This window comes from Prinia subflava, chromosome 22 (assembly GCF_021018805.1).
Source record: "Prinia subflava isolate CZ2003 ecotype Zambia chromosome 22, Cam_Psub_1.2, whole genome shotgun sequence".
NCBI classification, from domain to species: domain Eukaryota; kingdom Metazoa; phylum Chordata; class Aves; order Passeriformes; family Cisticolidae; genus Prinia; species Prinia subflava.
Genome location: NC_086268.1, coordinates 4,303,236 through 4,329,147, shown reverse-complemented (window position 1 = coordinate 4,329,147; position 25,912 = coordinate 4,303,236). Strand labels below are relative to the sequence as shown.

The 25,912-nt window shown below is 52.4% G+C and overlaps 1 protein-coding gene across 2 annotated transcripts in view; it reads right to left on the bottom strand.

Moving 5' to 3' along the window:
• The window catches only part of OPCML (opioid binding protein/cell adhesion molecule like), a 297,434-nt gene that overhangs the window by 93,409 nt on the left and 178,113 nt on the right, over window positions 1-25,912 (bottom strand). The window contains exon 2 of one of the 2 annotated variants that reach the window (XM_063417962.1): window positions 14,045-14,129. In XM_063417962.1, coding sequence (XP_063274032.1) covers window positions 14,045-14,129 — 85 coding nt within the window. Of the gene's footprint in view, window positions 1-14,044; window positions 14,262-25,912 lie in introns of those variants that run through there. The other variant, XM_063417961.1, reaches the window with a different exon arrangement.

Genomic DNA, 25,912 nt, shown 5'->3' with positions numbered 1-25,912 from the left:
TCAGGAGGTTTTACCACCTCTAAAACCCTGAAGAGACAGGAAAACCAGCGCTGAGAAACATCCCTGACACAGCAAGGAGAATGATTTCCTTGCAAAGGATTGAAAGGAGCGAGCTGAGAGCTGAAGTTACACATCCATCACACATCCAGGGAGAGAAACACCTCGCAGGGACTGTGTATCTCCCCTGAATGCCACAGCAAAGCCGTGGCAGATGCTGAGGGAGGCTCTCTGTGCTCCACTGCTCCTCTCCAGAGCCAGACCTGCCCTCAGTCGGAGGCAGGGGGGCTGCAGGAGATGCTCCCACTCCCGCCGTGTGGCAGGACACGAGCCCAGCCGCACGCCTGGCTGCCACTTCCCGCCTCTCCGCGCTCAGCGGCCCCACTATCGCTCCTGACTCATTTTCTGGTGTTTTCTGCTTTGCTGTTGGCATAACATCCCATCAGCACAGTTAATTACATCCACGCTGAGTGTGAAGGACAGGCTGAGTCTCGCAAGGAGCCGGCGGCTGTGCAATCCTTCCCGCTGCTCTCGCAAAGCAGCTTCCATGGATGCTGACAAACTGTGGCGTGTGCGAGACGGCAGCTCCCGAGGGAGCTCCTCCCTGCAACGCCAGGATCCTGGATTGCTCTCGTCCCCACACCCCTCCAAATTCCCCCACAGTGCCCCTGCTGTGAGCTCAGACATGGCTGCAAAAGTCTTGGGGATGTCCTGTCACTGGAAGTGTCCGAGGCCAGGCTGGAGCAAACTGGGATACTGGAAGGTGTCCCTGCCCACGGGACATGAAATGAGCTTCAAAGTCTCTTCCAACCCAATTCTGGAGCTCTCTGATCTCCCTGACCCTCATTGCCCAAACAGAGACTACACAGACTCTCAAAAATGTTTGCTGGAAGCACAAAAGGCAGAAGAAACGTCTGCCCATGGCAGCCAATCTGCTGTCTGACAGCAGAGAAAGCCCCGGCACAAAAAACCCTGTTCCCACCCAAACCCACCCTGCCGGTGGGGGCACTTGTACATCCATGGGTGAGAGCAGGCTGGAAGCAGAGGAGGGTGCTGGGAAGAGCTGCTCATGTCTACAGCTCGATTAAAGAGAGACCCAGGGTCTCCAGGACTGTCAATCCAACATGCAGGCACCGCTCCATCACCGTCCCCCCAGGAGCGGGCTGACAGTCACAGGGAGCCATGTGCCAGCCATGACAAGCAAAGCAAGTGACACACACATCTCCTGCTTACAATAACAGCCCTTCCGTGTCTAATCCATCATATTCGATGCAGATCTCTTACCCTGAAGTGTTGTCAATGAGGATTTAATTTAGTGCTAATTAGACAAATATTGCATGTTGAACAGCCATTGATTATTAAGAGACAGGGAGCGTGGCTCGGCTCAGCAGTGTGCACGGACACGCTGGATTATATCCGGGATGAGGCTGGTAAATGTCTTGCTGTTTCTAATCATCTGATAGTAATTAACGTCCAATAACTTGTAACTTGGTTTATCATTATAGATTTAGGAAGGCAGTAATAGTACTGTATGCTAATTAAATATCAATTGATTATTTAAGGCATATAAAGATTTAGCAGCAAGGTAATAGATATACACAGTTGTTAAAGTTTAATATCCATCACACAACACTCTCTTGTTCTATTAAGTCAGTGTTTAATAAGAAAGAGTGTTGTTACTGTAGGAAACTTTTGGATGGGAGTGTCCAAAATGTTTGGCAGCATGCAAAGTTCAGAATCTCTTAAAGGAACAAAAAATCAGGAAATTTGGAGCCTCAGGTGAGGTGAGGTCAAACAGGAGGCAGTGGCAGAGCCCAAGGCACTCCTAAACCTCCTGTCTGACATTTTGCGCCTCAGCTTTCCCCTCAATCCATGCAGCCCCCACCCAAAAAGAAACTCAAGTTGTCAATTTGGTGCTGGAATAAAACTTTCAAACCCCAGACCAGAACTTTCTGGAATCCCACCAGGGCAGCCTCATCCAGCTGGAAGACATGCACAAGCAGCTGAAGTTTGGAGCAAACTTCCCAAAATAACAATGGGAAAGAAATCAATGGAGCCCTGCCACCCCCTCTCCCACGGTACCTGCCCCCAGAGCTGCCTCTCCTCCCTGGGATGGGTCTGACCCCATGCCCAGCGCCAGTGATTTGGGAGGGTTGGGAAGATTGAGCTCCTTCCCACGTGAGAGATAAAACCAGACATGAGAGACAGAAGCCTGGCATCTGAAAGGGAGGAGATAAATGGCCTCTAAAGGGAAATAACCTGCTGGATTCCATGGGTTTGGCAGCACCTTGCTAAGTGCAGCATCCGTCTTGAAAACCGCTGCAAGCTCAGCAATCGTAGGACAAAGCACAGGATTTGGAGAGTGAGGCCGAGCAGATGTCACGGCTCCTTCCCAGAGGGACCCCAAGGCCCAGGACCATCTTGGCCACCCTGGATGGCTCCCAGCTTGGGGAGGTGGGCTAGGAGAGAGATGGAGCAGGGAGAACACCTTTCAGTGCAAGGAGCTGTTTCCTACAGACAGGCTGGCCCCGTCGCTGATTTACCAGGCAATAAAAGCAAAATCAAGGAAAATGCCTCAAGTGCACTCCTGAGAGTGTCCAACCTCAGTTATAAAGTCTGGGCAGGCCCCAGCTGCCTCTTAAAAGCCTGTCTTGTACACAGTGGGTCTGACGTGACTGGGGAAGGGGTGCAGAGATGGCTGGCTCAGTGATGGGTGCTGGAGCAGGACACCCACAGCAAGGAGAGGAGGAAAAGTGCTGCTGCTTGGGAGCACCACGGAAAAAAGGCAGCAGGAGGCAGCAGGATGAGGCCAGCACCCATCCTGCAGCAGGCTGGAAAAGCCCATTGCAGGGAAGGAAAATCAGTACACTCCACCATGGACCTTCCCACTTGGGGCACCACAAGCTGGGGTCTAGAAAGAGACATCAGCAACTGCACACCTCTACTTGAGAAACCTCCAGAGTCCTTGGTGGCATCCCAAAATGCCAGTCCTGCAGCACAGTGATGCTATGAGCAGGCACACTCTTGCACAGGCGGATTCAGGATGTAAAGCCAGTTCCCCAAGCTCTCTGTGCCATCCAGCAGGATGTTACCAGCCAGCTGCAGCCTGAAACTACTGCAAAAGTGCCTTTTCCTACCAGTTGGGAATGGATTTTAGACTGGGCTGGGTCTCAGAAGAAGGGAAGCACCTTGGAACTCCCAGCCTGCTTCCTTACAGCCGTCCCAGACAGCGATTCCCACCTCAGGTTTGTCCCTCACTCACAGAGCAGCAGCTCCAGCCTCTCCTGGGTCACTGTCTGAGGCACCTCCTGCTTCCCCCCTGCCCACCAGGCTCCTCAACCTACGGTACAGACGAGATTTAATTCATGTGACACAATTTCCCCTTGACAAATCTCTGCTGGCTGTGGCACAGCTTCTTGTCTATTCTAGCTGATCACAAATAATTTTGCTTGTTTGCTCCAGAGCTTTGCCAGGATGGAAGGTGAGCAATCTCCTATGATAGTTTCTCTCCCTTTTCTACACCAACCACAATATTTGCCCTTCCCCAAGGGTCTGGAGCATTCCCTGCCCTCTGGGATGAGCAGCAGCTGTCCCAACACCACTCCAGCCACTTCCCTGCAGAGCCAAGCAGGAACAGCATCAGCCCAGGTGATTTATACCAGAACTCCAGCAAAAGAGATGAGAGAAAAAGGCTGAGAGAAACCTCTCTTAAATAGTTTTGCAGTGGAGTTTACCCGAGCTGCAGCAGGCAACAAAGAAACGTCAAGAGCAATGAGACGAGGCAGGCGAGGCGTCGTAGCAGATAAAGGATTCTTCAGGTATGAGACAAAACCAGCTTTGGAAACCTCGCAGAAGTGAGTTTAAAGTCTCCAGAGGATATCAACTGAGAGTCTGTCACTTGGTGTCAGGATAACTTTCTGGACAGCTCTCGGAGCTTGTTAAGCTCTTGCTTGGGCTGCATTTGAGCTCTGGTGGCAGCGCTGTCTGCGAGCACCAGTGCTGAAACCAGAGATGAAAAAGATCTGCTGAGTTCGTGCAGCTTTTCCATTATCCCTCCAAAATCCCCCACCATGATCTGCAACACCCCACTGGTGTCGGGCACGGGGAGCTCAGACCGTGTTGCATCCCCTCAAGGAGGGGATGTCTCTAAACAGGAGCAACACTCTGAAATCGGGCTCCTCTCACCCCAAAACAAGGGCTGGGGTGTCCAGGAGGGGTCTGTGGGCACAGGGTGGGAAATGCAGGATGAGATGCAGCAGCCTGTGTAAAGCAGGTGGCCAAACCAGACGGTCGTAACACTGTCTCAGCATCACAATCTATGGCTCTGGGTAGGAAATAGCCGCTTCCCCCACAGCAATCATTTCATCAAAAACCCTGCAAGACTCCTGCTGTTCCCACTAGCCCTGGATCCCTAACTTTAATTAAGTCCAAAGAGCCTTCCCGCAAGAACAAGGGAGGAGAGGGTGACTCAGACAGCGATGGGACCAGTCAGTGCAATTATCATACAGTTAAGGATATTAATTAAAACCAGCCCTCCCCCCAGTTAAAAAAAAAAAAAAAAAAAAAAGGCAAACTAATCAATTCTAGTTAAAGGAATATACGGGGATGAGGAGAAGGAGCAGGGAGGGTGACGGAGACAGAGATGGGACGCGCTGTGAATGTTAAGAGCTTCCCACCGTGGCCGCTGCCGCAGTCAGCCCCAGGCCTGGCTGCTTCCAACAGTAACTCTGAGTCTCCTCAGAAATGGGCTCAGCCTTTCCTTCTACCTGCTGCCGCATCAGAGCAACTCCTGTGATCACACAAAGGACTTTAAATCTCGGCTTTAACTGCCTTGATTGAATTAAATGCAACACCACGGAAAAGCAGGCTCTTCATTTCAGGTGCGAGCACGGAGCCCTTGCTCTCCCGCTAACGGCACTCTCCCTCTCTCGGAAATGATGAGTTGCTCACGGGTTATGCTCTTTAAGAAAGGGGAAAAAAAAGTCATCTGATAAAGTGGGTTATAAAACCGGTGGTGGTAATAAACGGAGAGCAAGGAGCCTGATGCAAAGCCTGCAGAGAAGGCAGAACCTGCTGTAGGGACACAATATCTGAACCGTGATTAATACGTGACCACGAGTGACAGCTCAGGAGCAGAGCAGGTGCCACCCACGACACAGGGGACAACAACAGCAGAGGGAAGTCACCCAGACACCAGAGGGAGGGTGTCAGGGGAGGATGACGGGTGGCTGGCTCCCAAGTGTTGAAGCTGAGGGAGTGGGGATGCCTGGTAGGCACTTCTGGCTCAAGTGCCTGCAGCCATCAGTGGAGATGTTTCCACCACTGCCATGCAGCTGGGATAAAACCCAACCAAGGTTTCCAGGCAGGATAAACCCACTGGGATGGCCAAGCATGGCCTGCCAGTGATGCCCCCACAGCAACCACAATGAGCAGTGAGCAGAGAAAGCTGTGACTCAGTAGCATTCTACCACAACAGCCTCTTTGTGCAGCAGCACATGGGACAGGCCAAGCTGCAGGGGACAAGGCCAAGCAGTGATGAGATGGGAACAGCCTTGCAGTGACTCATGATCCTCCAGCAAAGCTACTGTCCCATGAGTGAGAGCTGCAGGAAAAGGCATCTCAGGCTCCTGGGTTTATGAGAGGGAAGGGAAGACACACTGCAGGAAAAGTGTGTGGAGTGGAGAAAAACTGATGCTAGCATAACTCTGGCACTCCCAACTCCTGCCTGAAACTCTCTAGGCTGTGTCACTCCAGGCCAGACCTGCAGGGACCAGCACCACCAGGGACTTATCACAGAGGCTGGAGAAGAGCTCAGCTCCCTCTTCTCCTTCCACGTTCATCCTCCTTTCCTGGGATTCATTTCTCAGTGAAACAGGGATAAAGAGGAGCACACTCCTGTGGCTCCTACGAGCCCCAACACAGAGCAGGATCTGTCACAAGAAGGTGCCCTGGGAGCATAAACCATTTCTCTTTATCAGCCTCTATTATTATGGCATTAATGGAGCCTTCACTGGAAGGATGGATGCTCAAGTGCCCAGGAAGCACTCCTGGCTCTTTCCTGCCCCTCCACGGGAGCAGGGCGCTCTGCTGACAAATCCCCAGGAGAATTACGGCCGGGTTCCGGGCTCAGACACGACTATCGGTTCCTTTTTATGAGCCTTCATTGTTATTACCACCTATTTCTTTTTACATTCCTGCCAAAATACCAAACATTAATCTCCCTCGCTCCCTGCAGGCAAAACATGGGTAATTGGATTTATACGGGTTAGAAATTTGTTAGATTTTTATATAAATATATATATATATACACATATGCACACACACAGGGAAAATATAAAATAAACAGTGAGGGGATGCACTATCCCATTGGAACTCAGGTACCAGCTGGCTGAAGCCAAACTCCCACATTTCTGTGCTGGCTGGTGGGCTTTAATTTAGGATCTCATCCCTCAATGCTGAACTTCACACACTGAGGATTTTTCTTCTCACACATGGATTTTTCTTTGGTGCACCCTTTGCGATGCCCTGGTTTTACCTTTACCCACTCCCTTCTTCCACCTGGCATTTTTCTTTCCCCCTTCCCATTCTTTCTTTTCTTCCACTTCTTCTCCCATTCCTCTTCTCTCCAGCTCACCACACACAAGCCTTGGCACACCAAGAAAAGGAAAAGCAAGATGTGTGACATGTCCTCAAGTGTCCTCACTCTGAACCCACCAGCACTGGAGATGGCACAAAGTACCTCATCAGCATCAGCACAATTTGCTGATCTTTTACACGATGAGAAAAAAATATCATAAATTTACAACTTACACCACAACAGATGTTGTTCTCATTATCCTCCCCCTCCACGGAGAAACAGACTTGGAGACCCATTTGTATCCCAAGGAACAAGTCCATCAAGTGAGCATAGTCATGGAAACAACTCATTTTAAGCAAATCTTGGGAAATATTCATAGGAAAACAGAAATATAAAATGTGAGTGTTTCGCACTTAAGAGCCAACCTTGAAGGGTTCTGTCAGGAAAGACAAGACCTACATATCAAATCCAACCTGCAGTAAACAACCCATTACAGACTAAAAATTGTTGACAGGGGCTGTGGGGAAATTATTTTTCTCATTAAAAAAAAAAAAGGAGGAAAAAACAGCACATCCTAACCCTCAAAGGCTGCTCACAAGGACAGAGGAAGAAGTGATAGTCACTGAATCAGATATTTCTTATGAACTGTCTGCTAGGCTGCAGTATCTAAAGATTATCACTTAAAACAATATGTCCAGCTGTTGTAAAAAGCATCCGTGGTTTAGGGCTGAGGAATGCAAGGAGGAGGCAAACTGTGAAAACAGTCAAGGGAACAGAGGAACTCTTTGGAAAGCAGGAATGTGAAAGACAGCTACTGTGCCCCCGTTTCGTTTTGCAGCGTTAACACCTAATCCTGTTCCAGAAACAAAGCCCTGAGCTCCTGGAGGAGTGTGTGTGATCCAGGGGAAGGACAGCTATTACCAGGGAGTTTATTATCCTTGCAAAAAGATCTCTGTACCCTATAGTGCAAGGATTACCAACAGTTCAGTCTCATCCCCGGGAGGTAAATATCACCACTCGGAACTATTTCTGCTTAGTGGAGCTTAAAAATTTCGTGTGGGGGGTGGTTTGGTTGGTTTTTTTTTGTTTTTTTTTTTTGCTAGACAAGAGGACCTTCCCAGGGCTTGAATCCTGGCCCTGGGAGATGTGACAGTGAGGGTCCCCTCCTCCCTCTGCAGAGCCCCACCAGCTCGCTGTGCTCTCAGAACCAGCATTTTCTGAAGCAAAGCCCCCGTGCTGTGGTTCCAGCCTGTGTCAGCAGGCTCTGACACTGAGACCAGCCCTACACCCACGTCAAACCTGCCTGGTGCTGGCTCAGCAGGAGCAGGGTTGGCACAGGCAGCAGCCCAAGCCTTGCTGGATGAAGGTGAATTCCCCAAAGACAGCCGTGAGTCTCCTCAAAGCCAGACTGGAATCTTCCCCTTGCACAGCAGGACTGTGCTCGTGGGGCAGGGACAACCAGTGTTGGGGACAACAAACTGCAGGGGACACCAGCCTCAGGGACAACGAACTGCAGGGGACACCAGCCTTGGGGACAACCAACTGCAGGGGACACCAGCCTCAGGGACAACGAACTGCAGGGGACACCAGCCTCGGGGACAACCAACTGCAGGGGACACCAGCTTCAGGGACAACCAACCTGAGGAACAACCAGCCCTGGGGACAGCCAGTCCGAGACCAACCAACACCAGTGACAACCAACCTTAGGGACAACCAGCCTAGAGACAACCAGCGTCAGGGACAATGAACCACAGAGAACACCAGCCTCAGGGACAACCAACTGCAGGGACAATGAACCATGGAGAACACCAACCTCAGGGACAACCAGCCTCAGGGACAATGAACCACAAGGAACACCAACCTCAGGGACAATTACCCTGGAACAACCAATCTTAGGGACAATCAGCCACAAGGACAACAAACTGCAGGGAACACCATTCTCAGGGTCAACCGACAGAGGAACAACCAGCCTTAGGGACAATGAACCACGAGGAATACCAGCCTCAGGGACAACCAGCCTAGGAACAACCAGCTTTTGGGACATGAACCACACATAACACCAACCTCAGAGACAACTACCCTGAACAACCAATCTCAGGGACAATCAGCCGCAAGGACAACAAACTGCAGGGAACACCATTCTCAGGGTCAACCAACACAGGAACAACCAGCCTAAGGGACAGTGAACCACAAGGAACACCAGCCACAAGAACAGCCAGCCCAGGACCACCCAACATCAGTGACAACCAGCCTTAGGGACAATGAACCAAGAGGAACACCAGCCACAAGGACAACCAGCCCCAGAGACAACCAGCCTCAGGGACAGCCAGCCCCTCAGTGCACAACCCAAGAAGTGACCTCACACAAACCAGCCAGCCCTGACATGAGCTGGAGACCAACATTCACCCCACAGGGAAGGACACCAGTACTTAAACCTCCCTCCCTGATGCCAACAAGGACAACAGCGTGGTGGGGGTTGTGAGGCTGCTCCAGCCCCACCAAGGTGGGAAGGGGCACAGCCAGGGACACTGAGTACCAGCTCCGTGGGCTCAGCACCTGCATTTTGGCAGCATTGTTGTTGCAGCGGGCTGGGGAGGAAGGAGCCCTCCTGCAACCCCCTGACCTTTCCCCAGCCACCCTTCCAGCGGCTGCAATATTCAGTGAAATTAGCGGGCACTGTAATTACAACTATCAGGAGCAGATAAGACAAGTTAAATACCAGCTACCTAGGGAGAAATTATTATGCCAGCCAGGAGGATCCAAATGCCAGAATCCGTGGCTGTAATTTCCCTGAGTCGCCAATTACAGCTCTGCCACACAGCGAGCTCTACCTTGGAAACGGCAGGTATATATTTAGCTGCTCCAGAAAACTTTTTGGGCAGGAGAAGGGGGGGAAGGAAGGGGCAGCAATGGAGCAAGTCCTCACTAATCTGCTCTGCGCTAATCCCCACGCTTTTAGCATTTTCACACAAAGGGTGGTGACTCTCTTCCCGCTCCCCCAGCAAGGATTTAACAGCAGAGACGTGGCTGCAGTAACGCTTCTTTTCTCTGCCAGGTCCGTGGCTGCTGTTGCAGGGCGGCAGGTGAGTGTCACAACCCCCATTAACAGGTAGGTACATGGAATATCAGTGGTTTGACTGAAAAAGAGGCAAAAAAAAAAGGTGATTTCCTGACTTCCCAGACCTATGCCTGGAGACTGTGGTCCTGCAACCTGCTCCTGCTGGTTGTGTTTTACTGAGGTCTCGTCGTGTGCTGGAAAACAGACTGCGGTAGGTTATTACACCAAAAGGAAAAAAAAGAAGAATCAAAGCAGCATTGTCAGAAATAATTAAAACTATAATTGCGAAAATAAATGGAAGAACAGCATCTCATGATGTTTTATTCGGGCTTTTTATTTTTAATTGGAATTGTTCTCACACTCGCTAATTGACAGAATACAGCCAGGCACGGAGTCTTGGATGCGAATGAGCAAAGCTATCCTGACTTCTTGGTCTCCTTCGTGGACAGGCAGTGTGAGAGGCCATGGGTTCACCAGAAGCAGAGAAGCCCAGGAGATTTGACTTGAAAATTTGCCCTTATATACAGAGACAAAGCAGCTCTGTATTATTTAGTTTGGAAAAAAGCCTAGTTATACCTGCCTTAGCATAACCTATGGTGATATGGTGGTATGGGTACCCATTCCTCTAATCATCACTGATAAACCACTGCTCTTGGGTCATTTTACAGATGGGAAAACTGAGGATGAGAGCAACAGAGAGGCCTCCTTAAGTCCTGGTGTCCCTGCGGTGACAGCCACAGAGAAAACTCAGCACACCCCATCTCCCAGCTAATCCCTCCAACCTCTAAAATGCACTCTCTCCCTTAAAAAAATCCAACAATATTTCCTAAATACAGATAAAACTATAAAGCCTTGAAAATTGAGCAGCTGGTGGTTTATGTCTTTATGAACTGTACTGATGGCTGCTGTAAAGGTCGGTTTGCCAGCGGCACAGCAGGACGGGCCCGTTCCCATCCCCATTTTAACACCTTGGGAATGTTGGCCACGGTTTCCCCTTCGGCTCATGGAGATGCTTCCACCACTGCAATGCAGCTGGGACAAAACCCAGCCAAAATTTCCAGGCAGGATTGACCCATTGGGGTTGGCCAACCACGGCCTGCCAGTGCTGCCACCACAGCAAACCTCGTATCCAAAGAGCAGCATGTGGAGAAAGCCAAGGCTCAGTGGCCAATTCTTCCCAAAAGCAGGAACTTAATCCTTGTTTCCACATCAAATCCCAGCTGGGAGATTAAAAAGTGACCCCCTCCAACATCCCTGGTGGTTGCCAGTGTGCTCTTTGTTCCATTTCACGTCCCAAACTCATGAGTAATACAAGTTACTTCCTGCCATCTCAACACCTGAGTTTTGTGTTCCTCAGTCAGTCAGGGAAGAGGCAGTTTGGTTTTATTTTTAACAGTGCACAGAGAATTTCCATACTGCCTTTAGTTCCCGGGAGAGGAAAGGTGCCTGAGTATTATGGGAATTGTTTGTTCTTACAATAAAAAGGAGTGAATTACCAACAATCTCTGCTTAAAAGAGAAATTATTTGTTGCTGATCCAAGATGACCTGCAAGTTGCCTGTAGGTGGAGCCTGAGTTTCTGCAAGGATTATGCTGAGCCTCCCTCGATAAAAGGGTGAAGAGCTGGAAATGGAAGAGCCCAAAATCCAATACAGGAAACCCACAAGCAGCCTGAAAAGCCTCCAGGTTTCCTCCACCACTTGGTCTGCTCACTCTCTCAGCTCCTTTCTGCGATTCAAGAGGTGATTAAAGGGCTGATCTTGGAAAGCAAAGAGCTTCCACCAGCCCTGCAGGAGCCAGGGGGATGCGCAGGCTCAGCCCATCTCACGACCAGGATGAGGGAGAGGACCTGGCCATCCAGACCTAGCAGGACTGGGGCTAATTCTGCAAGAGCTACACGCTGGAAATACAGCTCTCAGTTTTTCCAAGCTCAACTCCTTGGTTTGAGCCCCAAGAGAAGTGCCATTTACAGGGAGGACAGCAGAGGACACCACCACCACCTCCTCCTGTGGGTGCACAGCAGAAAACACCACTTAGCAATAACACCACCCACTGGGAAAGACTTCCCAGGGCACTTTTCCCTGCCTGGTTCTTCAGAGGAAAGCACAGACTGAAAATAAACATCAGCCCCATCCTCAAGATGCTCCATCTTTGTCCTCCTGCCTTCAAACCCCCACTGATGCCACCTTTTGGTCTTGCTGTGTGCAATTCCCTGTCCATCTCCACATCCCAATGGAAGATGGAAAACTGCTTGCCACCCAGAGGGTGCAGAGGGGCAGCAGCAGGGAAACAGGGAGAGGAGGAAAGAGAAAGACCACTGGGAGACAGCAGTGCAGGAAAAGATGGAGCAGACTGGGAGCAAATGGGAGCTGGAGGCAGAAACCTGCCTGCAGCAGAGGAAAACTGGTCTTGATGAGGAGAAGGGAGGGAGTAAGAGCATGGAAAAGATGCACTGGAGAGCCTGGGCAGGAGCAGATGCCAAGGGGGGAAATGAATAAAACCAGATGTTTTTGGGGAAGGGGCTTCCCCTAAGTGTCAGCACTTGGGGAATGCAGAGCTTCTTATGGGAGGGCTAAAATCCCACACCACTCCAGGGCTGCTTCACAAACATCCCCTCCTGCAAACAGCACAGAAAAGGGGGCATAAGCTTAAGGAAAAAATAATTAAAAAAAAAAAAAAAAAAAAAAAAAAAAAGGAAAGGAAAGGAAAGGAAAAAAAAAAAAGAAAATAAAAGAAACAAGGAGATCCAAGTCAGCCCTCTGCTGGCAGCAGGCTCGGCTGGACTTGCAGGAGCTCCCCAGGGAGCAGGCACAGGCACCCATCCGCCTCTGACCGCCACCAGCATCGGCTCCGGGAGCCCCAAAGCCCTCACTTCACTACGGAGACAAATTCCGACAGCGAGGGAAAGAGCGCCAGGGCCAAAGGCACGTCTCTGGGGAATTGTCCTTCCTTTAACTGCCGCGCTCACACGGCTCAGGTTAATCATCATTGCAGTTCAATTAGGAAGAGCACGAGGAGACAGAGCCCTCTGCTCTCCAGCCGTGCCACGGCCCCCCAGGCACACGGGGCGATGACAAGCGTGTCCCAGCGGGCCCCCGGCAGGGAGCAAAGCAAAGGGACAGCATCCCCAAGCCTGGCAGTGGCCGTGGAGGGAAGAGGGCAGCCAGGCAACCAACACCTCCCTCCGCAGCACGGAACCCACAGAGCCTCCAGCCAGAGCCCGATTGCCGTAACCACAAACACCTCGCCCTGCAAAGCCCACCTCGGGCAAAACCTGCCCGGCCCAGGTGAGCACAGCACCCTCTGCTCAGAGCAGCCCCAGCTCCTCATCCCTGCGCCGGCTCAGCTGCTCACGGAGAGCGTGACAGGCTCTGCTTGTGCCGTCCTGGCTTTGGGAAGAGCAGCTGCTCTCTGCTGCAGCCCTGTTCCTCCGGTCTGAGCGAGGCAGCAGCCAGCCTCGGCTGAGGGGCACACGCTGCTCGCTGGTGCGGGGAAAGCAGATAAACTCCTCCGGGCTCTCCTGCACCACGCTCCCATCCCACCATCCCCGAGCTGCTTCCCCAAGTCCCACGGCTCCCGGATTAACCAGGGTCCTCCCGGGGCTGCCCGAAGCACGCACAGCACGACCCAAAGCCCGAGCCCCGCTCTGCCTCCCCACTGCCCTCCAAAAAAAAGGCTGGGCTGCTCCCTGCTCGTCTGGCCCCGCGCCTGCAGTGCCTGTGGAGAGCTGCTGTGCTACCTGGGCGATGCAGCGCGCACACCCGTAACTCATTGAGGGGAGGGAAGGGATGCTCGGCTGTGCTGTGCGGCACACGAGTGACCCATCTGCATACCAGCCGCCTGTGTTTCTCCTACAGCAAACAACGTAAGGGAAAGCATCCATCAGAATTCATAAGATGCACCCCTGGAGTAAAAGATTGATTTGATATTAACGGATTCGTGCGGAGACTATAAAGTGATGGAGGCAAGCGCTGACACCTCGGAGGCATCGCAGCCCTGGGAAGCTGCTGGCAGGGCAGGCTGGCACCGGTGCCAGGAGCACGGACCCCTCTCCCCTCCCGCGCAGGCACAACTTTGGGAGCGTCAGGCAGCACTAACTCAGTGTCTGCCACCTAAACCCCTGTGTCGGCTCCTCGTCTGGCACCCGCAGCCCCCACAGGAGGTTGCCAGCCCCGCGCTGCAGCCCCAAAAGCACGGGCGCGTCCGTCCCTCCACCAGGGGTGACCCCACCGCCACGGGGACAAGCTGCCATCCAGACTGTCCCCTGCCACCATGGGGACAAACCCCTGGGACACGTGCGAAGTCTCCAGCTGGTCCCAGGACCCTCCGGCAGCCCCGCCGGGCACAGAGCGTCCCCCAAAAGCCTCAAGCAGGACCCCCCGAGCCCCCCAGGCCCCGTCCAGCTGCTCCTACCTGAGCGTGGCGCTCTCCCCTTGCCGCACTGTCACGTTGTCCATGGCTTTGGGGAAGGTGGCATCTCCGCTGCGCACGGGCACTCCTGCGGGCACAAGGAAGAGCAGCCTGAGACAGAGGACGACCAGGCACCTCCAGGGCAGGGCCAAGCACCCACCGACCCCCATCCTGGGCAGCGGGGACTTTTCCGACAGGCAAAAAACACACCCGACAAGGCGAAAAGGGGGAAGGGGTGGGTGGAGAGGAGGGATGGGGGGGAGCAAAACCACCGGGGCGAGCGCTGCGGAGCTCCACGGAGATCAGGAGAGCCCCCGGCAAGGCTGGCTGCGAGAGCTGAGCCTGCCGAGCGGCATCGGAGGGAGTCCCGCTGTCCTCGGGCGAGGGAGGAGGACGGGAGGGCCGGGGGGAGGAGGAGGAAGAGGAGGAGGAGAAGGTGCGGAGCACGAGATGAAGGTCACAGATGTGCGGCTGCTGGAGACGCTACTTTCAGCTGCAGCTGGGCAGGCGCTGCGGAGATCTGGCATCAAAAGTTTATAACCCACGGAGGAAACGTGAGTGTCTGTGAAAGGAAGGGGAGGGCGGCATCGGCACCGGGGGGGCACAGCGGGCCGGGGCTGGGCTGTTCTCCGGCTCTTCCGCTTTTGTTTAAATCACAGAGGGAAAGGAGAATTTAAAAAAATACAAAAAAAAATTTTTAAAAAATTACAAAAACCCCAATAAAGCTCCCCAAAATCCCGGTTCTGTCGCAAGATCGAAACTTCCCCGCGGAGCTGCAGGCGATGTCCCCGGTGCTCCTCGGCTGTGCCCGGAGGGTCCCGGAGCCCCCGCGGGGCCGGCGGCTGTTCGGGCTGCGGCTCAGGCGCGCCGCGGGGCGCGGGGGGGCGGCGGCAGCACCCCGGCCCCGGCCGGCAGCATCCCCGGGGTTGTCATGGCAGCGGCTCCAGCGCTGCCCGGCGCCTCGGCTCCCGCACGGCCCGAGCCCCGCACACGGGCGGCAGCGGGGCGGGATGCGCAGGAGGACACGCACATTAACCCCCGCCGCGCCGCGCTCCCGCGCACGGACCGCGGCTGCCGCCAGCACAGGGACCCCCCAGCGCTTCTCCCGCTTCAGCCCCGCTGCAGAGGGGGCTTCTCTCGCACCACGCATCCCCAGGGCCCCTCAGGAGCAGCAGGTTGCCCACACCCTCGCCCACCCCAGCGTCTTGCCGTGCATCCACTTGTTGATGCACATCCCTGTGGGGGACTGGCTCCACTTTTCTCTCCCTGTCCCCACGTCCTTGCTCCACTGGGCGTGTGAGACACCAAAGCTTCTGCCCGTCTGTCCCTGCTCCCTGGCACTGAGATCCTTGAATTAGAAAGCCCAATTTCCACCCTGCCACTCACAACAGAGCATCAACAATAAATTTCATCAAATTTCCTCCTTTGGAGACACCCACAGATCACCGTTTATCTCCTCAAAGAGCAACTGAGGGCATCAAGACAGTGGTGGGCACCCAGACACATCTGTGTGTGCCCACAGAAGAAACTAACCCCACTCTGCCAGTGTTACACAGCTCCTCATGCCCAAACCAGGCTGGACCTTGGCTGGGTGGATTCCTGCAAAGGACATCTGATGTATTACAGGGAATCTGCCCCTTCCAGGGGGAAAATAAGCACCAAAAAAAAAGGAGTTTTAGCTAATTCAGGACCCTGACCTCATCTGGAGATCCAAACACAGCTGTTGAAATTGATAAAGGGATTTTGCAAGGGGTTTTCAGTGATCCCAAGCCCAATTTCCAGCAGAGCAGGTCCTTTGTACATGGCAGGGGGACTTGGTGACCCTAAACACCCACTAGCCATGGGCTGGCACTGCAGAGATGTGTGTTGGCACCCAGCACCAGCTCCAGAGGGATGCTCTCTGCAGCTTGGATAAATAGGGCAGCCTGGGAGCCCAGGGAAGCACGGAGAAAGGCAGAGCTGAGGTTTCCATCAGAAAACTCTTCAGCTGCTGAAAAGTTGGCCTAACCCCGAACGTGCAGGTTGGCTGCTTCCATGCCTGGGATTCTTTGGGGGGAAGAGTGGGAGAGGAGGGACACTCTGTCTCCTTCCTGAGCTGCTCCACTCTGACACAGAGGAGCTGTGTCTGCTGGAAGGGAGGCAGCAGGAGCCAGCACAAACCCATGGCAGTCCCCAGCAGTGAGACCACAGGCGCTGCTGAGCCTCACCCAGCAGCAGGATTAGCTCCAGGGGACAAGGATGCTGCAGGGGCCACAAGCTCTGCTGGGTAAAATGGTGTTTACCCCTTGGGACAGAAGCTGGAGATGTAGATGCAGTAGCACAAAGGCTGCTGGAGCCAGAGCAATCCAGAAGAGGGAAGATTTATAGGGGAAAAAAGCCTGTCTGCCTCACAAAGAGACTCTGAGGAGGCTGGAGAGCCATGGATCCGTGAACGGATGCAAAGGCAGGGAATAAATGGACAGACAGAGAAATAAACTGGCTGCTACCGACAGGTAAGAGGATATGGGGCATCAGGGAGGGGAGAGAAAGAGGGCTGGAAAATTAATGTGATCCATATTTATGGAACTGGATACAGACTGGAATGGCTGTGCAGGAGACTGCAGGAGACATGGCTCAGCCACACTCATCCCAGAGGCCACTTTGGGCACCCAACAGTGCTGCAGGCAGCCAGAGCAGCCTCTCCTGGCTTTGTTTTCTGGGCCACCCCATCACAAACATGTCCCAGTCCCTCCCCAGTGGCTGCACTGCCATCAAATGAAGGGAGCAAGGTGGGACATGGGAGAGAAAAGGGCAAGGGAAAAATACTTGAAACCCAGGAGGCTGCAAAATCTGCATGAAGCACGGAGTCAGCAGACACAGAGGCAGAGGCACTTCTGCACTGAGACAGTTGCAGACCTGAGGTTGTCCAGGGTGGCTTCAGTTCAGGTCCATGGCTAAAAATATCGCCTGGCTGAGAGGGACTGGAGGCTGGCACAGGCCCTGGGGGCACCAGGCATATGGCAGTGGCGCATCCTGCTCCTCACGGTGACGTTAACAAGCCCTGACCTTCTCTCATCATCCCAGAGGCTCAGAAAGAAACGGAGCCGGCAAGGACGAGTCCGTGCACCTCCGCCGCTCCCGCCTCCCGGCCGATTGTCAATCTCGGCTTTTATTAGCAGTGCAGTTTGGCCTGCCTCTCCCTCCGAGATTTCTCCCTCGTTGCTCTAATCAGGAGCCTGCAAATGTCAGGAGTACAGCCCCAGAAGTAATTAGTGAGGGACCAGAGCCTGGGGGCCGTGAGGGGCTCAGCCACAGCGCTGCTCCAGCGTCAGACTGGGCAGCAGCCTGCAGCCACTGGGACCCACGGATGGCCACCCTGGGTTTCATTCCCCAGCCTCATTCCTGCCTCCAGATTATTCCTCCTCTCTCCACACAGCTCAGGGCACACTGAAATGTTCACTGAGCAGCAGGGAGTGAGTCCAGCTCCCTTGGGATCAGTGCAGTGAGGGATGGAGTGACTGCAGGACCACTGGGACACTGCACACTCGGCCAGCAAGTGCCACCTCCTCCTTTGGGACATTGCCTCTTCCAAAAGAGATCCAAGGACCATTTCTCACTCCTTTTAAACCTGCCTGGGTAGGGGAATGCTAGGAGACACGGACACAGCTGCACTACCATGTGCTTCACCCTAGGACAGCACCTTTTCCCTCAGTGGGCACAACAAACCATGTGCTTGCCATAGTCTGCAGCAGGAAAAGAAAATTAAATCTTAAGGTGAAGATAATGGGAAAGAACTTCTTTGTTTCTATTTTTTTTCGCTTTCTCTGAGATGAACTTTGCTGTCTCTCAGCCGTTCAGCCTTGTTCAAAACACAAGGGGTTAATGCTGCACCCAGGAAAGCAAAAACCCGGCAGAGCTGTAGGGAAGAGCAGTCCTTGGAGGCCTTGTGCTTGTTTAATCAAAGAGTAATCTTCGCTCCCAGGGATTCACCCTCCAGCACTGGGGGAAGTGGAAGTTCTCCAGATCTCCCCCTGGAAACCCCAGACAAGCTTTTTCAACAGCAGCTCCTCTCTGGTCCCCAGCTGGCAGACAGCCACTGGCACGTTTTTTCCAAAACTGGGCTCTTTTAAGGCATCTCTCTCCTGGGGCATGGGGAATCCTGAGCATCTTGGCCACCCTACCCGGCCAAGACATTTGTGACACCTCCGTGGTGAACGTGGAGCTGTGTCTCGGTCCCCTGCACCATCCAGATGGTGTCTGGGCTTGGGGCTATAAGATTTTTTACTAATTTCTTTCCACACTATTATCCCCTCCTCCCTTTCCTCCCACCTCCTCTTTCTCTCCCTCCTTCTCTCCATCTGTCCCTACCCCTTTTCTTCTCCACCTTTCTCTTGCACACTTGCAGCTGCTAATTTTTCCCCGGCATATTTGGCAACCCATCCCGACACCTCTTCCCCCACACCCCTCCTCCCCGCTTCGTGCTTTTCCCGTTTGCTGCCGAATATTCTCATTTCTTCACCCAAAAGAGATGGCACGAGCCAAGGCAGGAGGAATATCCATGCTCCCCCATGCAGGGAGAATCACATCTCACTGTCCTGGCACAAAACTGAGCACCCAGCAGTTTGTGGGAGGGGGTACAAAGCAAAGCATCCCCCCTTTCCCAGGTGGAAAGCCTTAGGAATGGGATTCACAGCTGCACTGACCACTGCCACACACACACACCTCCCCCTCTCTCACCTCGGCCTCTTCCCAGCAGAATTTATTCATCCCACTTAATTTTTCCAGTTGTTTTATCTTGTTTTATCTTCACACTAAATCAGGCTCTCTCCGCAAACGGAACTTTTATTTTCCATGCTGTTACGTTTAATGCGTTTTATTGCATGAATTTAGCAAAAGAAAAAAAAAAAAAACACAACAAAAACAACCTGCTAAGGTAATTGTGGGAAAAAAATGCAGCTTGTTCTTCACACTGATTGTGGTGCTTGAGCTCCAAGGGCAGAAAATCCAGACTGGAGCTCAAGCTCCTCATTTACACCTGGCTCAGGGCTGGTTTAGCAGTCAGTGCCCAGGTAGGGTCTCCAACACCATCCTTGTGCCTTAAATTCACACACAAATCCTCCCCTCTTCCATAAAATCCCCCCAGGGCCACACAAACCCAGCCTGGAGCCAGGATTACAGCGTGGGAAGGCAGGTCCTGCTTGAGCAGGACCCACAGCAGGGGGATCCCTGGGGATTTTAATGGGATTACTCCACACTTAATGCTGCAATCCCCGGCTGAACCCCGGCATATGGCGCCTTTAAAGCGAGTGTAAACCTGACAAGTGAAATCCAAAACTGATGCAGCTCCACAGACACCCACCTGGAGCAGTTAAAGCAGCCTCATCCTTACACTAAATATTAAAGGAATAAAAACCACCAGCTCTGAGGACACCCAGTGCTGCTCAAGCAAAGTTTGGAGGGGTTGGGACACCCAGGGGCAGCAGAACCATCGCAACATCACCCTAAAAGCTTGAAAAACACAGATTTAATTCTCCTGCAGCATTTCTGACAGCCATCCAGGATGGTTTAGGGTTTAAAATTATTTTTTTCTAAGGAAAATAAAATGTTAAGATTTTCTCTGCGATGCCAAGAGTTGTTTTTTTTGTTGCCATTTCTGATGGTATTTAATGCATTTGGGCAAATTTTCAACTCCTGTGTGGTCCCTTTCCCTGAAAACCCAACTCTAGAGGGAAGGGACGGGGGTGGGCATTACAGACATGTGACATTTTATTTCGCTGCCAAAACATTTCCATATCAAAACAGCCAAAGTTCAGGCTGCTTCACCAAGGACATTGTCTTGGAAAAAAAAAAAAACAAAACCAAACAAAACAGCACAACAAAAACCCCATCACTGTGCACAGGCTCTGCCAAGGAGGTGCTTCCAGGAGCCCTGTCCCACATTTCCCACATCCCTGGAAGCAGACAGTGGCAGGACAAGGAGAAATGACTTTGACCTGACAGAGGGCAGGTTTAAACTGGATATTAAGGAGAAATTCCTCACTGTGAGGGTGAGAGGCTCTGGCTTTTTCCAGAGAAGACGTGGGTGGCCCATCTCCACAAGGGACCTTAAAGAACATCCAGTGCCACCCCTGCCATGGGACACCCTGCACTGTCCCAGGTTCATCCTCATCCCAGCTATCCCAGCCCTGTCCAGCCTGGCCTTGGACACACCCAGGGACCCGGGAGTCCAAAGCTTCTTGAGGCAGCCTGTGTTTAACAGGTTATTCCATCATTAATACCTAACGACCTCTCGTTGGGACAAGGTGTCCCCAGATTAGTCCAGGAGTAGGAGAAACACCAGAAACGGGGATCTGGACCACAGATGCTGAGCCTGGGCATGAAATGTGCATTTGAACCCTACCAACCATCACAGAGTGGAAATGGAAAGCAGGATCTGGGACCCACCCCTGCATCTGCCACGGTCTCACCCTGGCCATGGATACACAGGGAGGGTGTTGGAGCCCTCAGCTTCCCCCCCGTGCCAAGTGGAGCAGGAATGCTTCTCCCCTCTCCTGGGAACATTACAAGGCTCATTTCATAGATGCTCACAAAGTGTTTTGTGAGCTCTGTGCTGAACTAATAAAAGAACAAATAAATAGATATCACGTTGCCCTGTTTTTCCTGTTTCTAAACACGAAGCCATCGCGTAGCCTCGGGGCTTATTTACAAAATACAGAGATGCAGGAATGATCAGAGAGCAGCTGTGCCACCTACACTCCGTGCTGGAAGAGGGAACCACCACGCTCTGGGCTGTTCTGGGAGGCTCCAAACGGCGTCCCCAGCACAGGTGAGAGAAAGGAAAATCCTGTCTTCCCATCCTCCTCGGTGTGTGCTGCTCTTTTTCACACCTGGATGGCACCAGAGCCTCTCTGCTCATGGAGCTGGCTGGGGCTGCAGGACCAGGTGTGCCTCCAGCAAATCCATCCCTGTGTGATGCACAGGTGAGGGCCTGCACACCCTGAAGCCCTGGTCAGCAGGATTTGCCTGCCCAAACCAAACTTTTTTATCAGCAGAGCAGCCAAACTTCCAAGATTTCAAGACAAAGAGGGAGGGAAGAGAAAAACTTGCCTGATTGATTCTGTACAGATAAATGGTGCCTTGAAAACTTGTATTCCCCTGAAGGAATGGCTTGTGCCCTGCAGCACTGAAGTGCAGCACTGGTGCTCCTCTGCCCACCACGCACCCTCATCCTCTCCAATGTGATCCTCTCAGCTTGGGCAGGACAATCCCAAATGTCCCCGTGGCTCTCACCACCACCCGGGGCAGCCCTGCCCTGCCACTCGTTTTAATGCTGCCCAGAGAAGCTGTGGCTGCCCCATTCCTGGAGAAGCTCCAGGCCAGCTTGGATGGGGTTTGGAGCACCCTGGGATGGAGGAAGGTGTCCCTGCCCATGGCAGGGGGTGGGGCTGTATTATCGTGAGAGTTCCAACCCAAACCATCCTGGGATTTTCCCACCTACACACACACCCGCTCTCCCAAACCAACCAACACAAACCAGCCTCCAGAACATCTCACTGCTGGGGCAGCTCCTGGGAGCCCCCAGATCCTGCCTGTGCTGCTGCTGGAAGGGGCAGAGGCAGGAGGGCTGGAGCAGGAGGGAGCTGGGTGGGATCTCTGCAGAACTGGGGAGGAAATTTCCCTGTTCCCGCTCCTCACCCCTCCACACTCTCCTTGTCTCCAGGCGCTGCTGGGCAGGTTTGGCAGTCGTGTTATGCAGGTAAAGGTCTGAACACTTGTTCTCAGCCTGTCTGAACTACCCGGGCTGCTCATGCTGCAGGTCTCAGGAGAAATAAAAATTCTCAGTATTTTCAGTCTTCCCTTCTGTGGCCAGTGCAGGAGATGTTTTTTCACCTTTGAAATTCCTGCTTCTAAGGGCTGAAGTGAGGGGAAGAAAACCATTAGGTGAGGGAAGGCTCTTGGTTCCTGCAGGCTTTGGAAAACTTCCCTGGGAGTTTGATGGGAGCTGTGGGTAAATGCTGGTGCAGGTCTCAGCTCTCAGAGGCAGCAGAGCTGCTCCCTGCATGTCTCACTGCTGATTTATTCCCAGTGGTATCGGGCACAATGAGATAAATATGCAAGTGGCACAGCCGGGGTGTGGATGGGAACATCTCCATCTTCCTAGGTCAGCTTCAATTCATCTGTTTCAGTCAGCCTGGCCTCAGCCGTTCACTTCTGACTCCAACCCAATTCTCTTCAAAGCCCGGCTCTGCCTGGATGCTGGGATTAAAATCTAGGTTTGCAGCAAACAAAACTAAGAGTGTTTTATGAGGAAGAGTAACCTTGGGGGAGGGTTTGACTGCGGTTTCAAAGGCTGAGCAAGGTTTCTGTGCACGGCTCTGGCTGAGTTCTGCTTGCTGTCAGCAATCCCTGCTATCTCCAGGCTGCTGACAGCCCGACAATCCCCGATACCGCAGGAAGGAAACAACCTGCGAGCTGCACAGCCACTATCCCTGCTCTGCAGAGGGAATGACAAGGTAGGAAAAGACAAAGGAACCCAAATACCTCTGAGGAGATACAACAGCTGCCCACAGCTATCCTGGGAGCCCCAGGTCCCTCCAGAGCATGTTCCCCATGGATACACGGCTTGGAGCAGCCTCGGTTGGCACTAGGAGCTGCTGCTCCACAAACAACCAACCCTGAGGCTCCTTCTTCCTTAAAACCCCCTTAACCCCACCAATTCAAACAAGGACACAGCGCCTCAGAATCACGACTGCTCCCAAAGCAGCAGCCACTGGGTCCAAATGGATCTTCCCAAGGTGGTGCAGGACACCAGGGTGACCCTGCCCTGGGCTCTTCCCACCCAGGGAAGAGCAGGAGAGAGCAGGATGGGCCGGAGAGCTCCATCCCTGCCTCTCCTCCCGCTCCTTGTTATTAAAGCTGGCATTTGTCATGTTAAGCAGCTGTTCTAACATAAAGCAAAACTGTCAGGAAAAATACGAGTGTTGCAGATGGGCAGCATTTTCTTCCTAACTGCTTTATTTTTATTTATTTGTGGTTGCTTTTTCTTTTTTTTTTCCTTTTCCCTTCCCATCTCCTTCACCCTTTACAACTATCCCTGCTATTGCAGCTGCCTCTGTGAGCCACCATCCTGATAAGCAGCCGCTCGCTCGCTTCTTCTGGTTTTCGCAGGCTCTTCTATTCATTGTTGTTTCTCTGTCGCTACAAATTGGCACTTCTAAAGAGATTTCCAGGCCAAGTATTAACCCCCTCCGGAGCCCAGGCACATAAACACACACGTTATTTGTCAAAGGAGAAGGAAGGCAGTCGAGCTGCAGGGAAATTTAAGTGACTTGTCTGAAAGAGCGGCGAGGAGCAAGGCAGAGGAGCTGACAGACGTTTCTTACTGCCACAGGATCTGCTCCCTTCCTTCCAGCCCTGTCTGCAGCCAAACCTCTGAAATCCTGCCTCTGCCCCATAAATCAGCAAACTCAGCTCCCTTTCTGAACAAGAAACAGGACCCAGGAGTCCTGACATCACACAACACAAAATCAGGTTTCCTCTCATTGCAAATTCCGGTCGAAACTCCTTTTAGAAAAAAGTTTTATAGAGGTTTTTATTTATTGTCAACTCCTGGATGATAAAATGAGGCCGCCACAAGCCCTATTTATTTCCCACCCTCGCAGGAAATGGAGGGGCTGAGATGTGAAACAAATCCAGGGCTCCAGCACTGACCCTGGGCTCGTGCTGGTTCGCAGAGCGCCGGGTGATTATTTTATAATAGCTGATAGCATCTGTGATTTAATGCAGCTGTTAGAAATTAGCAAGGACTCCATCGAAAGCGTCCCAGTCACTCACGATAACAGGCTAATAAATCATTCCCCCAGTGCTCCGTGGCATTTATGGTTCTATTTTAGAGATGCAAAGCATAGATCCGGCTGCTCTCCTGGATTTATTTTTATTTATACTTTTAATAATGCAATTAAATAAATAAATTTAGGATGTTGTGACTCTGTTGCCAAAAATGGCACCGATGAGAACTTCCCCTGCATGACTTCCCTTCGTTATTTTCTCCCCACTAGCCAATTAAAGGGAAAACAAATGGCTCCAAAGCTGCTCCAAGATATTGTTTCCAATGCATTGGGTAAAAAATCTCACACCATGGAAATACAGGGGAGGCAGGAAGGGAGATGGGGGAGGAGAAGGAAAAGCTGGGCTGGCTGTCACTCTCCTCTCTATCCGGATTTCTTCCTATCACACCCCAGTCCTGAACACCTAGAAGCCACATTTCATGGATACCTACAGGAATGCACTCACAGCTGCCCAGTCTTCCATCATCCAGCAAACCCAGCTTTATTAATTCCTTATGGGGTGATAATCTGGAGCTTTCCTTATGCTCCTAAGTAGGCAGAAAAGCAGCAGATTCCCTGTACCTCCCTACTGCGATCTGGCTGCTTCAAACCCTTCCCTGGAATGGGATGGAGGAGGCTGTCCCGAGGCTGCCTGGCCAGCCTGGCTCTCCACTGGGCCACTCCACGATGGAGCACACCCTGCCCTGTCTGCATCCTTCAATCAAACCCAAGGGAATTGCATTTGCCACCAGGAATGGAGTGTCTGGTTGAGCTGTCCTGCTCCCCAGGGAATGCCCAGGGCAGGTGGGAGCACCCCCACAGAGCGGGAGCTGCTCTGAGGAGAGCCCCAAATCCTTCCTTCTCCCTTTGTCTGCACCTTGCAACAACACATTTTGGGACATTCTTGTGTCCCAAACGTCTCCAAAACCTTCACAAAGGGGGCACCAAGGAGCAAAGCACCCATCACTCTGCTCACCATCCTCTGGGATCCTCCTGCCTCTGCCTTGGCACACTCATTTTTCCACCTGCCAGAAACCAACACGCACCAGCCTTCAAATATCTCCTTGATGGGGCTGGAGCAGAGCACAACCAAGTGGGGTCTTTAGAATTGGGAATTCAAATTCAGAACTGGGAGGAAAACCCTGTCATTCCCCAGGCTTGCATGCCAGGGAGAGGTCATGATGCATCTCCCCTGCTCTTCCCCCTAAGTGATCTCCCTGAATTCAGCATGTCCCAGAATCCAACAGCTGCAGGGTCACAGCTCCTTTCAAAGGGCTTCTCTGACAGGATTCACCAGGCTGGCTTTGCCCAGCCACTTTAGAGAGAGAGAGGGAAAACTTTGGGGGCAGAACTGGGTCTGGAAGTGCCTTCACTGACTCCCAAGGGAGGCTGACTCACATTTTGAGCTTTTGTGGAGGGTTTCTTTTTACATTCCTTGTTTTCCCACATGGCCAGCGAGCCTGACAAACACACAGACATCCTTGGTGCTCTTCAAGGTCAGCTTCATCCCTGTGAGGTTTCCATCTCTTGGAGACCTGATCCATCCTGAGTCCTGTGTGGAGAACCCTGACCCAAGGTGGGGCGCAAGCACCTCAGTGCCTCACCTTGATATTACCAACCTCCTTGCTCTCATGCCTTAAATCCCACCAAAATATTAAAATAAGATTGTTCTTTCTCCTTCGTCTGAGAGCATTTTCAGTTAATATGGAAAAGGAACCAATTTATTTCTCAGTCACGCACTAAACTCTGGTGTTAGCAAGTTTAGAGAAGGCCAACACCCAATAAAGTCTGCACAGACTCCACTGGAGCTGAAGCAGATCTCTGCTGGGTCCATTTAAAATGCTCTAAGCATTTCCATCATATCCTTACTTTTAAGCAGAGTTACAGTCAGAAAAATTACTCTGCATACATGACCCCAGAGGTTTCATATTTCTTCTCCTGCGGTGACAGTTCCCAACCAGATCTGCTTAATTTACAAGTTGGGAGATAGGGCGCCTTCCCCCCCTCCTTAAAACTGCCAGCCCTGCAAATTCCTCTGGAATGAAATAATTGCCTCCCCTCACCA